Here is an 18431-nt window from a genome sequence, read left to right as displayed (position 1 = left end):
AGTTAAGATTGGCTCCAGCTCACTCGTGACATTAATTAATGAGATTCAACTTCATAGAGACATGATGGATCGATCATATCTTGCTCAATGTCATGGCAGGGACGGGCACTTATCCCACCCGATTTAGTGTGAAAACTGGACTTTTTCCTCCCAGGGCTGTTGCCAGACCATTCCGGGTAAATTGTCAATGGGCCATTGAGTGAGGATTGATTCCACACCAAGTTAGCAATGTGAACCACTACACCACCAATGACTTGATGCATAGACAAACTGATTAGGATGTGGATGTGTGGTTACTGAAAGTGAAAGAATTGATTGGTGAGTCATTGGATGATGTATGCGAGCATGTGCAAATCAGTGGGCCGATGGAAAGATGAATATGTATATGTGACTGGGTGGGTGGGTTTTCTGTCAGATCCAGGTTCTCCGACACAAATTGGGCTGTTACATGTCACCGTCAAGAGATCTAATTTTCATTCTTGGAGCCTGTCATGTCCCACCTGGCCCGCAAATGGCCACAAAAATAATTCATTTTATCGTTAACGGGAAAGTGGAGCGAGCAGAGTTTGGAGCAGACTGCACGGCTGAAGATGTTAAAGGTAAGAGGGAGGACTTTAATTACAGTCCAATCACACCATTTCATACAATTATGTCTCATTTTCTTAAAAATAAATGTGTTTGAATGAAAGTGTCAAGAAAGACTAGAATGTTATGTATGAACCACAAGTGGGATAAACATCAGTAATGTATGGAAGGACTTGAACTCCATGTGGTGGTGACAGGTCCTCAGGAGAAAGAGCTTCATTCTTAGTGACACAGAAGCCAATCATGCACCAACCAGCCCCTCCAACTAACTTTAACCAACCACAGAATTGGCAGATTTTATGTTAAAGCAAAAAATGTGATACTGAATTTTGTATCCTACTAACTTGGAATTTAGCATGGTTGCAGATATGAAGCTGCTCGTACTTGCCTGTCATCTATAATGACTGCTGCAATGTGGCAGACCTGTTCCGTGCAGCAGCACAGGCCTCTCCTCATCACATCCTGAAGCTGTACAAATCAAACGGCAGTGTGGTGAATATCTCGCCCATGCTGGAGTCCAACAGCCAGGACTCATACTACCAGCTGGAAGTGGTGGCATCTGACCTTCAGAGTGAGTGGTAACTTCTGCAGTGGGACCAACATCCATTCTGTCTTCAGCAACCTTCGTTTGTAACCACTGTTCGATACAGCTTTTATCATCTCTACGATCTTCAAACCGAGCATTCGGCTGTACATCTTTCATATAGACGCCTCACAAAAATTTAGGGATACTAGGCTATGAGGCAGAAATTCAGGATAACCCAACCATGCACTATAACCTTCATAGGTGAACCGAATTTTACTTTTTAATTTGAAACTTTTGAAAGTCCATGTCCAACTGTTCAAAAACATCAGATATGAATGTTGCGTTGCAACTCGTGTTGCAAAAATTACTGAAACACTGAGGAGTTGGACATTGGCATTAAAAAGTTTACAGAAGTTCAAATTGAGTTCACCCGTAATAGAGAGATGGGATGTTCTGCACACATCCCACTAGGAGGAGGTCCCGGGCATGACCCCAGGGCACACTGGAGAGACTATGTCTCCCGGTTGACTTGGGAACGTGTTGGAATTACCCCAGATAAGATGGATGAAGTGGCTGGGGAGAGGGAAGTCAAGGCCTGCCTGCTTAAAATGCTGCCCCACATGACCCGGCCTCGGATTAGTGGAATGGATGGTAAATGTTGAGAGTGCGTTAGTTGGGATATGTTGAAATTCCTCCGCAAGCTCAATATCCTCATCAGTTTATGAGTAGCGAATTTTATATGGAGATGTGTATTGAAGTGTACAGTCAACTAACTGTGTGTCCAAATGCAGGCATTGCTATAACGACTGATGTGGGCAACATGGAGCAGAGGTTAGTCCTTGTCAGCGGTTAATGAACCCAAGCATGAAAGTCAGTGAGAGTCTCATTTCATTTGGTGTGTGTGGCCTCAGGCTGTGTCACCTGGAGACCAAAGCCCAGGAAGATGCAGGCAAAACTCCAGAAATCATCAGTGACCTCAAGAGTCAGGTGGATTCTTTCAAGCGAAAGCTTGAGGTTTGTAATCCTGCTCAGAGTCTGCGTCTGCCTGCATGCATGAGAGCTGAAATGTTTGCCACTTGTCAGAGCATCAAGCACCTGAGCTGGATGGGTCTCTTCAGGGATGAGTGCCCCCAACAGCTTTCCAAGTTCCCACCGAAAGCCAAAGTGCCTCAGGTGAACAAGGAAGAGGAGCACCGGGAGGTTCGCAGGAAGTTCCTCAACATGAGGTGACTGATTGGGTTGCAGTTTCTAAATCACAGTGAACAACACGCATGGAAGAAAATGTTGGTGATTTGTTGAAAAATGAAAAACCCCCAGAGGACACTGAAATAACTTGAAACCTAAAAAAAAATCCTAGTGTGAGAAAATTAATTAATTTGTGTAAAAAAATAAAATTAAAAAAAAAAACTTCTTGACACAATTTCAGTAACTGTACAGCACATTTCAGCACACACATGTTCAAAATGATTTACTGTCCCTTTAGGCTCCTCAGAATACAGTAGGCCCGTGTTTGGATCAAAGTCACTTTGGGCTGTTTTAGCTGTGTGTTTTGGGTCATTGTCCTGTCAGAGCACTCATGACCTGCATTTGAGACCAAGGTTTTTCACAAGTGGAAGGAAGCACATTTGGTTCTAGAATGCCTCATGAGAGTCTTGCAACATCATTGTACCCTGCAAAGACTTGCTGTGCCGGGTGTAGAAAAGCATCCAGAGAGCCTAACTGAGCTGCCTCCATGTCTCATAGTAACTCCACTTATGTCTTTGTACAAGGGGCACAAGCAAGATTTAAGTTTCCCTTGGAAATAACCTGAAACAACCAACTAGACTGTAAATTTTCCAAAGCGCATTTGAAAAACCAATCACAAAGCTTCTGTGAGTAGCTTGTACAGATAGACAAAACTAACTTTTTGGCAAGTCATATCAGTTTTGTTTAAAGACACACATAAAAAAGTGACGCGTTAACAAAAAAAAAAAAAATTGCTACCTCAAAACCAGGCTGTCTTGAATCTTTGAAGGGTAGGATCAAATCTCAAGACTATCTCAAGCCATCCTGGAGCGAAATGTGCTACCTATAATGTCAGAAAGCTCAGTCTCAGATGCAGCTCATGGGTCCTGGATCCAATAGGATCATGACCCAAACGCAGCTAAGAACGCCCCATCTAGATCAGTTACAGAAAGTCTTGGTTGCAGCTCGCTGCAGGTGATAGAAGAAGTGAGAGAGCATCTGAAAACTCCCACTTTTGACAATTGGTGAGTGCTAACACACGCTCTGAGGGTATGCACTAGCTCCGCCCACACCCATTTGATATGCTGTTGACAGGCAATGGGAGGAGCCAGAGATGCTGGTCCTCCTCCAAATGATGTTCACCGACCTGGACTTCCTGACGGTGTTCCACTTTGAGGTGGACATCCTCCAGAACTTCCTGTTTGAGGTCTACTGCCACTACAACAACATTCCCTTCCATAACTTCCAGCACTGCTTCTGCGTCACGCAGATGGTATGACCATCAATTTCATTTATACAGCACCAATTCACAACATTTCTTTTCTCAAGCCACTTTACAGTAAACACTGAGCAGTTCAAGAACCACCATACATGCCATACTGGTTGTATGTTAGAAAACCAACATGAGCAAGCAATTGGTGATGGAGGTTATTGGAAAAGCTCCTTCAAAAGGAGAAACCTCAAAGTGAACCCAGTCCATATGGAGTGACAGTCTGCCTCGGACTGTTGGGTTGAGGTGGGGGGACAGAGTTGAGGGACAGAGGGTAGCTAGAGAGATAAAATCAGGACAGAGGGGTTAAGGCAAGGGTACCCAAGTCTGGTCCTCGACAGCCCCAATCCAGTCTGCTTTAGATGTCTCCTTCATCCAACACATTGCATGCATTCAAATGGTCAAGGTCGTTGTCATGCTTATGGAAAGTTTGCTGATGATTTGAATCTGGTGTGATGGAGGAGGGAGACATCTCAAAGGGGATGGTTAGCGGCTCTCGGTGACTGGACTTGGGCACCCCTGGGTTAAGGAATTGAGGTGGGATGAGAGAACTACAATGCGGGAGAAAGAAACAGACAGAGAAGCAAGTTCGTAACATACTACATGGATAGTGATAAGACAATAGCACACCTCTTCAACATTTGTATCCATTATTATACTCAAGTTGAGATAGGTGAGGTAAATAGTATAGAAGACAAAGAGGAAGGAAAGCTTCGCCTGATAGTCTAGGCCTACGGCAGCATAACTCAGGCAAGAACCAGGACTTCAAAATTCGGCCCTTGACTGAAAAACATGTTGCGCTGTTACTCAGATGTACGGGCTCATTTGGCTAACAGACCTCAGGAACAAGTTGGATCCGATGGACCTTCTGATCATGCTGACCTCTGCTCTGTGCCATGACCTCGACCACCCCGGCTACAGCAACGTCTATCAGGTTGCCTTGCTCCTCTTGGCTTGCTTTCCTTCTCCTGTGAGATAGTTTTCGACATCTGTGTCTGAATGTGACAGATCAACGCCCAGACCGAACTGGCCCTTCGTTACAATGACATCTCCCCGTTGGAGAACCACCACTGTGCAGTCGCCTTTAGCATCCTGGCCAAGGTGATTGCAGCCTCTTTTCAGAATCTACAACTTAAACAACTTGCTCAAATCTCATTTGCCACATCTGTGCAGGAGGACTCCAACATCCTCAAACACGTGACCACAGAACAGTACAAACACATTCGAGCAGGAATGATCAAGTAAGTGTTGACCCACGTTTTCTGTTACAACTGTTTAAATCTCGATTTGACGTCAGCATGTGTTTCCAGGTGCATTCTGGCCACCGACATGGCGAGACACAATGAAATCCTCAACAAGTTCAAGAGCATCCAGCCCGTGTTTGACTTCAGAAACAGGGATCACACGGAAGTGGTAAAGCACTGAACCTTCACACAAGAACCTCTTCTTTCTCATGGACCATTTCTACTGCTGTCATCTAGTGACACAGTGAAATAAGTCAATGTCATATAAACTACAGTTTGTCTATATTCACATTTACATGCTGGAAGTCTTGCTTTTACTTGGAAATAATTGTTTTTTTCTTCTGCGTGCAGCTGATGAAGATCATGGTGAAGGTGAGCGACATTTCCAACGAGGCCAGGCCAATGGCGGTGGCCGAGCCCTGGCTGGACTGTCTCCTGCAGGAGTTCTTCAACCAGGTTTGAAGCACAAACCGGAAGTGGTGCGATGATGTGATAGTAAAAAGCGTTCATTGTTATTGGCAGTAGATAAGGGCAGAGCCTGAAACAAAATGTGCTTGTAATTAATGCCCCCTAAAGATAGTTGTAATTTGTTCTCAATGGCACAAGATGATTTATAATTCCTTGGCGCCAAGATCACATCAGAGAGCAGAAAAGCACTGCTTTTGTCTATATGAAGCTCCTCGATTCACTTCAACATAGTTCTTTGGCATCAGGATACCAACAAAGCAGCACCTTTGTCTAAACAAAGCTCCTCAGCTGCCTTCAACAAAGTTCCTTCAAAACAAGACAGAGCACAAAAGCAGTGAAAAGATGAGATTTTCTGTACTCCACGAGTATGTGATACAAACGCGGTTTTCAACATCTGATAATTACTGGGAGTGAAAGTAGTGTGAGAGGACCTGTTTGTGCCGTGGTCATGTCTGGACTGCAGGGCGACACAGAAAAACTCAAAGGGCTTCCAGTGACTCCATTTATGGACCGCGACAAAGTGTCCAAGCCGTCCTCACAGACCAGTTTTATTCGTTTTCTCCTGTTGCCGCTCTTCACAGAGCTCACTAAGCTGTTCCCCTGTCTGGAGGTACAAATATTCTTTTATGAAATCATACATTCCAATGACAATCTGTGGCCATGTTAAGCGTTTTTGTGCACTGCCCCGTAGAAACATATTCTGGAGCCAGTGAGGCAAGCCTTGGAGTACTATTCGGACTTGGAGAGAGCCACCCAGAAGGAGGCAGCGGCCAGCAAACCCTGATGAGCAAGACATCACAATTCTGTTTTAGCAAACGTGTGACCGTAGCTCATGTTTACATAATCACACAACCCAAGTGCTTAGCATATTCAACGTCAGCTCAACATTTTATTTTCTGTAACTGCATTTACATGTTCGAACCAAAGTGCAAATGTCTGATAAACCGTTTAAATTAATTCAGGTGTCTCCAACTAAACACATGAAATCATATAAATATACATACATTACATAAATTCTCTTGGCATTTCAAGACAGGTTGTTTCAATCAACATTTACAAATGAGGAATTCTGTGTGACAGAAGGGAGCAGCTGACTCATGTTAGGTTCTTTCTCACCACAACAAAAGCATGACACAGGACTTTAAAAATGCCCTCTGTTAACTCCTGGCAAACATTTCTGTTCCCTTTGTTTTTATCCTTCACACCAATGAAATCCTACAGTTGATAGCTTAGGAAAGCGGCACGCGTGCAGTTTTCGGGTGTCCAGTGTACTTGGTGACAAGTATTAAAATAATCAGTTAAAACAAGTATAATGATCAGTTAATAGTCTCTCTAACCAACAATTCCTTTGAGCCTTAAAAAGACACGTGCACAGATAAAGCGGTACCCTAACTTACGAGTGATTCGTGACTGAGCCCGTAACTCAGTTTACTTGTTCACTGGTGCCCTAAGATACGAGTTTAGTAATTCACTGCGACTCGTTCGGGTATGTGTCGCAAAGAATTAAGAAGTTATGCCTATCTTCTATTGTCTTTTTATGTGTTGCTGCACTGTTTGTGTTCAAATAACCGTTGCTTGAAGCGTTATAATGCAACAACATAAATGTTATTTGTTAGCCCGTCTATGGCGTTTTTCATTATGTGTTCGCATTAATCTACCATTAATTTTAAATACACAACGCATAATTCTTTTAGTTTTGTTTAATTTGTCATTAAATTTCAACTGGGAGTAGCATTAAAATGCTGAAAATGTTTTACTATCTGCCAAACTGTTGCTATAGAATAGAATTGAAAACAAAACTCACAAGTCATGTCACTCATATCTCAAGGCATCGCAGGATATAAAATCATGCTTGGCCGGGTGGATGTTGTGGCATTTGCTGCCGCCATCTAGTGGTGGCCTATCTGAAGTTCATACGTACCGTAAACTAAAATAAGAAAAACAAAGGTGAAAAAAAACAAACCCCAAAACAGTGACAGATCGCAGTGTACAAAACTCACAAGTTGGTGCACTTGTAAGTCAAGGTACGACAGCATTCACAGTACAAGCTTGTCCCAAAAATGACTCACACCACGTGGACCATGTAGAGTGTCGAGGGCGGACAGTCAAAACACGTACATGGATTAGCGCACAAGTTGAGGCTGGCCTGTCCACAAATGGGAGGGGGTTTTCACAGAAGGTAAAGAGGCTAATTGAACATGATGGACTCAGGATCCTGGTTCATCATTTGCGCCATGTGACGCAGAACGTCCTTCTTGGTGATGATGCCGAGTAGACGCCTGGCGGGATGACAATCGGATAAATAAGCAGCCAATGACAGAATGAGCTTTGTGACAACTCTTGTGACGTCCCGTCTTGTCTTGTCTTGTCTTACCCGCTGCGTGTGACCAGACACTGGCGGAGGCCCAGCTTGCGGAATATGTCCACTACCGTTTCCATGGGCGTGTGGTCAGTGACGGTGAAGGGGCTCAGGTTAAGGATGCGGCGCAGCTTCAAGGGCTGCGGTGTGCTGGCCGGCAGCTGCGGCACGTCCTCGGTAAAGTACACCACTGAGCTGCTCACCACTCCATCTTGTTTTTGACGGGCATTTTCTGTGGAGAGACAACGGAGATTAAACATATGTGTTCATTTTGCCCATCCCCCCCCCCTGCATTTTAGCTGTATTAATACAATTGTAATGAACACTGATTTTGTCATTTGCAACATTTTGGCTCATGTGGCCACTTCTGGTCGATCATTGCTGTTTCCTGGATTCCATCAGACTGACAGAAATGGGATTTATTCTAGACTCAGCAGTTGAAAATGTTATTTCTGTTAATGTTCTTGACCAGATGACAACATTTATCAATTTATTACATGTAATATTAAGTTCCAGATAGGGGTTTAATGGCTATCTGCACTTCAATAGAGAAAATTAATGATTGACTGATTTACAAAAATATATTTTTGAGGTTGTTTAAAACCTGTGCATTGAAGGATTATAAAAAATAAAATAAAATGTCAAATATAAAATATTAGTACTTGTACTTGGAATCTCAAATGAAAATGAATGGATAGTTTATAGTAATGACAAGAAGTGATGTGGAAAAAAGTTACATACTAATTGTTAATATGGCCAAACTCCAAAAGACCTGAAGGTTATTAACAGTGGAACAATGTCCAGCGTTACCGTGTGCTTCCTGCCAAAGAAGAACCGAGCTGACTCACTGATGGCGAGCGTGAGGTCTCTGCGCTGCACAAAGCCGATGAGCCTCTCAGAATCTCGGGACACAACCACCGGGAAACCGTTATAATCAGTGTCTTTGATCAACATTTCCACATCCTCCACAGTGGTGGCATCCTGCGTGAGGACGGCCAGAGGCGGGTCGTTCCGACGCGGCCGCATCACGTCGGCGGCCAGTGTGCGGTGCGTGAACTCATCCCTGACATCCAGGTACGGGTAACCATTGAGCTGGATGTGCGACTCGTAGATGCCTTCTTTCCCGAAGGCGTCCGCCACCCACTTACTGGTGACAGCGGCCGCCATTAGCGGAACGATATATTCGAGACCACCGGTCAGCTCAAACATGATGACCACCAAAGACACAGTCATCCTGGTCACGCCGCCTGAAATAATGCAAGACATTGAATAAATAAGAAAGCTCCTCCCCATCTCCAGTCATTTTTTTCACTCATACACCACTAAATGAGTTCAAAGATGCTGACATGCATGTTGTCATAGGATGCCATAATACTCTGAGGAAAATCACGCAATCACGGTTCCCCAAGAAGTAGGCAAACTCCACACAGAAAGGCCGAAGCCCGGATTTGAAAAAGAGAACCTCCCTTACCTAAACAGGCGGCAGCCCCCACCATGGCGTAGAGTCCAGGTGTGACGCAGTCAGCACCAGGCCGGCACCAGTTTTTGAAGATGATCCAGTCGTGATGGTGGTATGCCATCTGCTCCACTGCGATGCCCACAATTCGCCCTGCGATGGCGCCCACTGCCATGCTGGGAATGAAGAGGCCTGACGGGATCTGGTGACATTACGATTGTCACGTCATCACGCCAGTGTTTTCACATGGCAAGTCAATTACATTTTTATTCCTATAGAGTGCAGGTTTACAACAGAGGTCTCAAGACAGTTTACACATTGATCACGTCAAGAAGCCCACTCCTCATACATTTAAGAAAACCAACCCCACGTGAGCAAGAATTTGGCAATGGAGGCAAGGAAAACCTCATTTTAAGAAAAGAATACTGTAACAAAGATACAACATTAATAGCATCAACAAAAGATGTAGCTCTGTTTACAAAGCAAAAGCAACGTGAATTGGACTGACCTTCATGCCGAAGGTGAAGATGGTGATGACAATCTTGAAGACGAGAGCGAGCACCAGCTGCCACAGAGCGTTGTAAACGCCAGGGCCAGCTGGGCGGTCTGGTATATCGTCCACAGGTCGACTCATGTTGGGGTTGTTGATGTAGTCACAGAGCTGTGACGACTCTAGTGCTCCACAATCGTTGAAGAGCTCAGAGATGAGCTCGCTGGTGCTGCGCCGGGTGTAGGGGTTGGGATAGGCCAGCACAGCAGTGATAGCAGTCACTGCGATGACCTCTAGGACCGGATACTTCCCCAGCTGGGTCGTCTTCCTCCGTCGACACCAGGCGATGTTGGCACGAATGAAGAGGGTCCCCCAAAGGCCGCCAAAGACGCCTAACAGGATGAAGGGCACCAGCTCGGCCATGTACCACGGCGTGTGGTACTCCACGTAAAACAGCACCAGGCGGCTGTTGCCAAACGGGTTGATTGACCGCAGCGTGAAAGCAGCAACTAATGCGGCAAAGAAGGAACGCCATAAAGTCTTGAGGGGGAAGTAGTAGCTGACCTGCAGGGGACAGGGAGGAAGGTGATTGGTCCAGGCAGGGGATCTCAAAACAGTTTCAGTCCGGGGATCCCTTAAAAGTAATCTTTCTTCAGATCCGCCCATGAATTCAAATGCCAACTAAACAAAGCTACCATTAGGTACCACTGAATGCCATGGACAATTTTTGAACACTTGAACCTAAAAATTCACAACCTGTATTAACTCAGCCTAACTCATGCGCTGCTAGCAAGGCTGTTACATATTCTGCACGTTTTCTGACCCCTCAGTGACTATTTTTGTATGACTAGCAACTTAAACAGACAACATAAGATGAATCATTTTCACATTGTTTTGCAGATGACAAGAAAGGAGCCCAGTGGAAAGCAACAATGACATCACTAGCTCTAAACATTAGACGTGGTGCTGACAAGTTGCAAATGCTCCGCCCAGATTGACAAGCCCCATTCTATACAACTTTAGAGAAGAGCCTGAGAGAGCTAGGAATGCTAAGGTTGTCAAATTTGTGTGAAACGTCAAAATCATATCAGAGCTTTTAAACACCTAAATCTTAAAGTAGGGAAGGGTAATTGGTTTAGTTGATGTGTTTGCTTGTTTTAATTGAGGAGGACCAAGAAGTTATGGCTAGGCAATCCCAGTTTGAGAACCACACATACATTACTGAAACATATCTCAAGCTTGTTGATGGAGGAAAATTGATGCTGCATGGTGATAACAGAACCCACCTCTTCCAGGCTGAAAAGAACCCCTCCGATGGGTGCACCGAAAGCCACCGACACGCCGGCCGCCGCTGCAGCTGATAACACCTGCACGCCCAACAAATCATGAGGTGAGCCGGCAATTCCCAGCACATCACGTGAGAGACAACAAAACGGCAAGTACTGTACCTCTCGCCGTTTGCCTTCGTTCTTGCTGTACTTGGAGAAGAGGCTGCAGAAGAGGTTCCCGCAGCAGCACGCAACATGGACCAGAGGACCCTCCTTCCCCAGGCTGAGGCCCGATGACACGGCCAGAACCAGCGTGACCGTCTTAATGAGCAGCGTCCATTTTCCCAGGTAACCACGGATGATGAAGCCACTGAGGATGGTCTTGATCTGAAAACGCATCAGATCAGTTTGACCTCTAGTGGTCGCGCAAGTGTGATTCCTCATCACGAGCTCACCTCTGGGATTCCTGAGCCGCAAGCGTACGGCGCAAAGACTCGCACCAGTGACACCGCCAGGAAGGAGAACGAAAGAGCCCACAGGACGTAGAGCAAGTAGTTTAACACATATGCTCCCGCTCCCTAGAAAAGTATTTTTAAAAAGTGGATTAATGGCATTTTGGTTCATTTTAATAGGGAATGATGACTTCGGATACAAGCGTTTTGAGTATGGTCCAGGAAAAAATTAAACTTGTATTTCAAGGCACCACTGTACTCATGACATCATGGAGACGTGTCGTCTTCTTCTGACCTCAGAATGGCCTGTCATTAACTCGGCCCACTTCTGCCACTGCGGACATTTGTCACGGTCGTCAAAGGTCGTCTCGTTGGATGTCCAGCAGCACTGCTCGTGGCTGTACCAGAAGGCGGACAGACACACACCCTCCTTCAGGTCCGTCATCCAGTCCACCGCCAGGTCAATGACTCCGGCCAACGTACCTGGATGAGACGTAAGAGCACACCCGAGTCATGCCAATTTTATTTTGCTCACTACCCTGAAGCGAAAAATACTCTGAGAAGTCAATGTCAATAGACTAATTTAGCATGTGCAATGTGATTTCTCAAAGCTGTGACAAACTATGGTGGCTGATTTTGCATTCTTAAATTGCGCGTCTGAAAATGGTGTAGATTTACATTGTAGTTCATAGCCATGACTCGATAGCAAGGAGGCAAAGGCCAAATGAGAGGCGATGGAGCGAATGTGTAAATGATTTTCAAATGCAAGAAACAGAAATTGTGGGGACAAATTATTTATTCAGCAATGCAATATTGGAGCTTTTGGGTGATCAGAGGGCTGGGCCAGTCACAAGAAGGAATCATGGAGTTAACAATGACTACTCGATATCAGCTCTCCATTTCCTTGTGTCTGCATGGCTCATTTCAGTGCACTGTGGCAATTGGTGCCTCCCCAAGAGCATTTTTTTCAGGAGTACCGTCCAAATTTTTAAACATAATATAATACAGGATGAGCCGATGCATCGAATTGTACTTTTAATTATGTGAGGCACATTGAGTTGTCTTTTGTACGAAATGCACTCTATAAATAAAGCTGCCTTGCCTTACTTACCTCTTATACGCTTGCTGGCCTCCCCAAAATTATTATGGTAAAATGAACTAATCGAATGGAAGACTGTGTGATATCCTCCTCACAAACCTGAGAGAAGTCCAATGAGCAGCATCACCACCCATCCTGACCAGGCATCCAGGAGGCTCTTGGTCAGGTCCCAAATGGACTCCTTACTCTTACTTGTGATCTTAAAAATAAATAAATAAATAAATAACTCCATACACTGTCTTGGTGGAAATGAAAGGTAGTGGCACAACAACCAAACATCTTCAGCAACCTTGCGGTGGCGGTCAGTATCTCTTGACTTCTCCCTTAGCCAGTCAATGGTGTGGAAGTCTTCATAAGTGGCCACGTCAGGGAAAGGCTCCTCCAGGAAGTCCATCAAGTTGCCAGCTCCGTTCAGCTCATCAGTGGGCGTGGCACTACTCACACCTGCAGATGGCAACATAGCATGTGACTCTAGCAGGGGTGGGGGGGTGTAAGCGGGAGAAAAGTTCATCCTAAAGTTTCATTACTCACAAGGGCCCCTCAAAAAAGCAATTTTAAATTTCCAGTATTGAAGTGGTTTTAAATATGAAGTGATACTTTTTTCATGTACCTCAAATTCCTGATGTCAACCCTTAGTGGGACATCTTTAGGGTAAATAATTCTGTAAAGTGGATTTTGGTCCTAATCATAATTATTCAGTCACCGTGAAAATACAGCAGAAACGCTATAGTGTTAATATGGGTGGCCAGATATTTTCACACAAACCAGGATGCAGTAAGTCTTACAATGAGTTTCCTGAGTTTACAATTTTTTTGACAGGGCCCATGTGACTTTGGCTAGTCCAACGCACTGCTCTGCTACTACAGCGTGTAATGAGTCTCTAAATTATACTAAATTCATTTTCTGCATGATGTTATTGTTCATAATCACCGAGGGATAACTCCCTCTAATTGGAGAGCTTGACCAGTATGCATTTCTAAAAGCATAACAAATGAATATGAAGTTCCATGGAAGATTTTGCTAAATTGTACATCTAAAATGCACTGACTGTAGTTCGTGACACTGACTGTAGTTGTACGACAAAACTGCCTCTCAACAGATTCGCACACTGTGCATAATGAGTGCATTATACCCGTCTCAGTTATTATGTATCACCTTCAATCATATATGTCCTTTCAGTCGAACATAACGCACAGTTATTTGACAAATTGGTGTGAACAATTCACATTTACTCCTACGGACACTGAGAGGTGGGATACAGCACGGTACCCTGACTCGCAGCATATGGATACCAATTGTAGTTTGGACCAGTCTTGCATGTGTCAGCAGTTTATGATTCGTCTTCTAAATCGGTTCCTACGACATCGTTAGAGGAGATAAGATGTTCCAGCAATAAATGTCCTCTTATTATTGTCAAGCTACTTGCAAATACGTTTTGAACATTAGTCACACTCGTCAGCTAGCTCTTTAGCATGTTGACTCAAATTACCTTCGGCAGCCTCCATTTTAGGGTCCGTCCGTGCGCTCAGGAAGAGAATCTTACAATTCGGTTGTATTCGATTGGACAGGAACCGCCGCTGCCATTTGGTATCCTTTCGAAGACATAAAAACCGTCAAACCAATAAATGATACAGTCTTCCTCCTCCTGCAGCCATTAGCTGCGCTAGTATCGCGAGATCATTCAAAGATCCCTTACGCTAAACTCAATACAAAGATGAATCACGCCGCTTTATTTATAGAGCACATTTCATATATAAGGCAACAACTTGCTTCAGACAGGTAAAGACACAACATCTAAAAGCATTTGCAAACCAAAGAGTCAACAACAATCAGAAGCAAAGCAGAGAAAAGAAAAATAGCGTTTACCAAAATTACTAAAAACAACAAACACAACTAAACTCAATTAAAACGACCATTAAGCTTTAACATTTAAAATTAAAGAATTACAAGTAGGTTTCTAAAATAATTAAACGAAGAAAAGCATTTTAAATGTTTATAAGACATTGATCAAAGATATTGGAAAAAAGCAAAGTCTTTCACCTGGATTTAAACCTGGATTTAAAGGCATTTACACTTGGGCCTGACTTCAATTGTGTTGGCAGCATATTCCATCAATGTGTACAGCATTACAGCTAAATGCTAAATCACCATGTTAACTTTGAACTCCCGGGTCCGCTAATTTACTCAAGTCTGCAGACCTCGGGTGAGAGCTAACTAGTAGACTAGTAGCAGAATCTATTTATTCTACAGATGACTGTGAGGCAATCCTGCTTAAAAAAAAAAAAAAAAAATCCATCCATACATCCAGCCATCCAGTGGCAGGCATGCTGGAGTCCCAGGTGTCTTTGGGAAGTAAGCGGGTACATCCTGAAAAAAAATAAAAATCATCATAGACCGCATGGTTTTGTTGCAACCCTTCAGCCTGTATGTATTTTTTTTTCTGGTAAAAGGCTGTTTTAGTGATTGATTTGGTATGATTGCTGAAGGTCAGGTCCAAGTCTATCAGTGCCCCAACATTTCAGACTTGGTCTTTGGTTGGACACCCCTGCATTAATTGAACAGCTGTCATATGGGGACATCTGCACGGCAATGATAACCAACATTCTGAAGCATTTTACAAAAAGGTAACAAATACGGACTGAACAGAAGGGGTCCATGGACTGACCCTTAAGGAACCCCACATGTCATGGCTATTAGATCAGATTCAAAATGGTCAGAAAAATAATTCTTTTTCCTGTAAGTAGGACCTGAATCATTTTAGGACTGATCAATTTATTCCCATCCAAAAACAAAACAACAAAGACAGATAGATGAAAAGATGCTCTCTATACAAGGTTCAATAATGCTATTTAAAAAAATGGACAAATAAAACCATTCAGTGTACACAACCCAAAATAATTTGACAAAAAAAAAAAAACTATAGTGCATTTTATTTTTTCTTAAAAATGGAGTGATCAAGATGCTCAAATGAAAGAGACAAAATGAGAGCTAATTTTTAATCTTGTCAATATTGTTGCTGCTGAACTACAAAGTACATCTGAAGCATTTTCACAGCTTCCGCTCCTTAAACAGCTTCTCCCACGCAGGCATGATGTGTTCGTAGATTCTCTCAATCTGTAACACACACATGTAACTTTATGACTTCGGCGCCATGTTATGTTGAGCAGCCAGGATCTGCCTCATATGGTAGCTATAACATTTTTGATTGATGTGGCGAAAGTATTGAGGTGTTTGACCTGCTCTGACTTTTTCACTCCATATCTAAAGAGTGTTGCCTGGTGCTCACTGTTGTGGAACAAAATGTCAAAGGTCACTTCCTGTCCCATCATGTCATCGATAGCCTGTTTCACGACACTGTGGAAATCTCTTGCCGGGAAGGAGTCATCCAGCATGTTGTTCACCTAAATAGCACAAAGATGTTCTCACTTGAATGTTGAAGCTACACTCATTGACCATGTGGTGTATCACCTTGTACTTCTTCCCCAGTAGCTCCATGGGATCTAATTTGACTTCCGAACGTAGGGCCCGCCCAAAGAGTGGGAGCTTGGAGTCAGAGTCTGTGAAGGCACGTAATTCTTAAGGCTAACTTGAAATTCAAAAACAAACAGTGGATGGAAGTCTACATCCCCCTGCTCAAAAAAAGCCAGGTTTTTGTGGTATAAAAAAAATGAGATCAAGGGAAATCATTTCAAAAATTTTTACAGCATTTACCAGTATACGACCTGGAATTTGTGAAACACAATCGAGTAAAAAATATATATTTTAGATTATTCCCATCTGAAGAAAAGCAGCCTAAAAGCATGCTGCTGCCAGCATGTGTTCTTGAGGTGATGAGCGCTGTTGTATTTGCAGCAGAACTAACTCTTGGAAAGTTCAACCATTTAGAGGTGTGACAATTAATCGATTAATTAAAAGAATCGATAATCAAATTAATCAACCACTAATTTTGACAACTGATTAATCATTTAGACCTTGCTTGACCTAAAATTGTACAAATTCACTAATTTCAGCCTCTCAACAGTAAATATTCGATTTCTGTAGTCCTCTGCAAGAGCAGGCTGATTAACTTTGTGTTGAGTCCAAATAACACATTTGCAAACTTCTGTGTTTCAATTTGCCGATGCAGAAAATGTACAAACATTAATTAATGACTGCCTGAATATGATTCCGTTGCTGGTTTGTTCCACAACATGTCAGAAAAGGAGCAAAAATGTTGATCTTTGTTTTTCAAATTGAAATACAGTGTTCACTCACTCTACCTGGGTGACAAAATCCCATCATCAGCTTATTGCTTTTAACCAGAGTTTGAATGCGATCGGTTCATTCTGGCATTTGAACAGTGGGTGTGTAGACTTTTTATATGCACTGTACTGCACCTCGAGATGTCAGGTGAGCCACGTAGCGAACGCCATCCCTCTCCCCGTAATAGATGGCAAAGTGGGAGAAGTATTTGTTCCTCCGATACTCTACGATGTCTCCAGGGAAGAGATTGGCTGGGTCACGTTTCTGTAAAGACTGCACGGACAAAAGACACAAAAAGCTGTTGTATGCACTGAAGAAAAAGCATCAAATTCATCGCTCACCTGGCCCATGATTTCAAGCCGTCAGCGTCACTCTGCACATGTTCTGCTTCAGGTTAAAGTGGCAATGTGAGTCAGCGTCAGTCACAACATGGCAACACCACCCAAGCCATGGGACAGCATTTGTTTATGGCATCTTAGCCGATGTGTTGTGGGCGTTTGTAGGGGACATCCATGGCTGAGTCTTCTTCACTGCATACAGCCTGTAAAGCAGATGTTTCCTGAAAACAGGGTGAAAGAGGAAGTCACTTTTTTTTCATTCATAGTACACACTTTTGTAATAATAATACATTTGATCTACAAGCCTTTCAAAACACTCAAGGACACTTTACAACCAAGAACAAAACAATAAAACCACAGATAAAACTATATGGAGTAAAAAAGAAGAGATGGAATTCAAACAGAGTATGCAATCTGGAATAGGTAGATTTTAAGACGGGATTTGAATGTAGGGAGACAATCAATGTTACGGATGTCGGGTGGAAGTGAGTTCCAGAGTTTGGGAACAGGGCGGCTGAAAGCTCTGCCCCCCCCATCGTGGTGAGATGGGTAGAAGTTAAGGAGAGGTGAAGGGAGGAGACGGAACTGAGGGAGCGAGAGGGAACGGAAATTCAAAGATGATCAGACAGATGGGGGGGGGGGGGCAAGTTTATGGACGGCCTTAAACATGTACAGAATGATTTTGAAGTTGATATTGAGTTTGACAGGGAGCCAGTGGAGCTGTTGGGAGGACAGGGGTGATGTAGTGAAAGGAAAGGGTTCTAGTGATGATCCGGGCTGCAGTCTGTGCACTGAAAGCGCAACACAAAGTCCAATTTAGCATCTTTATTCATCTATCCATCCATGATCTGAACTGCTTTATGCTCACGAGTCTCGGGCATGCTTGAGCCAATCCCAGCTGACTTTGGGCCGTGGGCAGCTTACACCCCGCGGTTGCCTGCCGATTGCAGGGCACACATAAACAAACCACCATTCACACTCACAATGATCTTGAAAGTTTGAATTATTTTACTCACAAAAAAAAAGCAACACTTTTTAGTTGGGAAATGACATCAAAATGTATTAAAAGGTGAACAATGATTCCAACACCAATGCTGCAAAATTCCACATCAGGAACAATCAAAGATGACCGTGACCCACCAAAAACACTGAATTGATAAGCAGTGATAATCACACTAAATTGACACATCAGCTTTACAGTCCTTAGTCTGTCCGTACGAAGGCACCAGAGTTTAGCTGTTACCTGAGATGGAGGCAAAAAACTCACAGAGTTGAGATCAAGGTTCGTATAAGTCAACTTTCAAACCTGTATGCAAGTCAAGTCCTGTGATAAGTCGCCCTTAATGCAGTTTTTGGTTTTCAGGGAGATAGAAGAGGAATTACGTCAAATAATGACATTATTGGAGTTTT

General features: G+C 43.5%; 3 protein-coding genes across 5 annotated transcripts; 1 reads left to right on the top strand and 2 right to left on the bottom strand.

Annotated features, from left to right (window-relative positions):
* Positions 1 to 236: 236 nt before the first annotated feature.
* Positions 237 to 6274, top strand: LOC109528371 (high affinity cGMP-specific 3',5'-cyclic phosphodiesterase 9A-like). 3 transcript variants are annotated; one of them, XM_019890850.1, is made up of 14 exons: positions 273 to 599; positions 1007 to 1156; positions 1903 to 1942; positions 2023 to 2125; positions 2195 to 2337; positions 3301 to 3360; positions 3431 to 3608; positions 4417 to 4539; positions 4614 to 4706; positions 4779 to 4846; positions 4916 to 5018; positions 5201 to 5305; positions 5781 to 5927; positions 6009 to 6274. In XM_019890850.1, exons 1-14 carry the CDS (start codon positions 449 to 451, stop codon positions 6099 to 6101), a joined length of 1557 nt encoding a protein of 518 aa, XP_019746409.1. In that variant the 5' UTR covers positions 273 to 448; the 3' UTR covers positions 6102 to 6274. The 3 variants fall into 3 exon arrangements, with proteins under 3 accessions (XP_019746408.1, XP_019746409.1, XP_019746410.1); XM_019890849.1 differs by having other exon boundaries at positions 237 to 599; positions 2023 to 2337; XM_019890851.1 differs by lacking the exons at positions 273 to 599; positions 1007 to 1156 and adding an exon at positions 1693 to 1762 and having other exon boundaries at positions 2023 to 2337.
* Positions 6179 to 14144, bottom strand: clcn4 (chloride channel, voltage-sensitive 4). The gene is made up of 12 exons (XM_019890847.1): positions 13931 to 14144; positions 12731 to 12885; positions 12541 to 12640; positions 11638 to 11825; positions 11346 to 11468; positions 11071 to 11277; positions 10909 to 10989; positions 9641 to 10186; positions 9148 to 9334; positions 8525 to 8923; positions 7692 to 7908; positions 6179 to 7596 (listed from the first exon to the last, which is right to left on the bottom strand). The coding sequence occupies exons 1-12, from the start codon at positions 13944 to 13946 to the stop codon at positions 7506 to 7508; spliced, it is 2310 nt and encodes a 769-aa protein (XP_019746406.1). The 5' UTR covers positions 13947 to 14144; the 3' UTR covers positions 6179 to 7505.
* A 1205-nt stretch (positions 14145 to 15349) lies between these two features.
* Positions 15350 to 17227, bottom strand: plaat1l (phospholipase A and acyltransferase 1-like). Its single transcript, XM_019890854.1, has 5 exons — positions 17025 to 17227; positions 16818 to 16956; positions 15910 to 15998; positions 15678 to 15842; positions 15350 to 15555 (listed from the first exon to the last, which is right to left on the bottom strand). The coding sequence occupies exons 1-5, from the start codon at positions 17031 to 17033 to the stop codon at positions 15490 to 15492; spliced, it is 468 nt and encodes a 155-aa protein (XP_019746413.1). The 5' UTR covers positions 17034 to 17227; the 3' UTR covers positions 15350 to 15489.
* Between the last annotated feature and the right edge of the window lie 1204 nt (positions 17228 to 18431).

This window comes from Hippocampus comes, unplaced genomic scaffold (assembly GCF_001891065.2).
Source record: "Hippocampus comes isolate QL1 unplaced genomic scaffold, H_comes_QL1_v1.1 scaffold174, whole genome shotgun sequence".
NCBI lineage: Eukaryota > Metazoa > Chordata > Actinopteri > Syngnathiformes > Syngnathidae > Hippocampus > Hippocampus comes.
The sequence above is the reverse complement of the archived record's forward strand: the minus strand, read 5'-3'. Positions and strand labels throughout refer to the sequence as shown.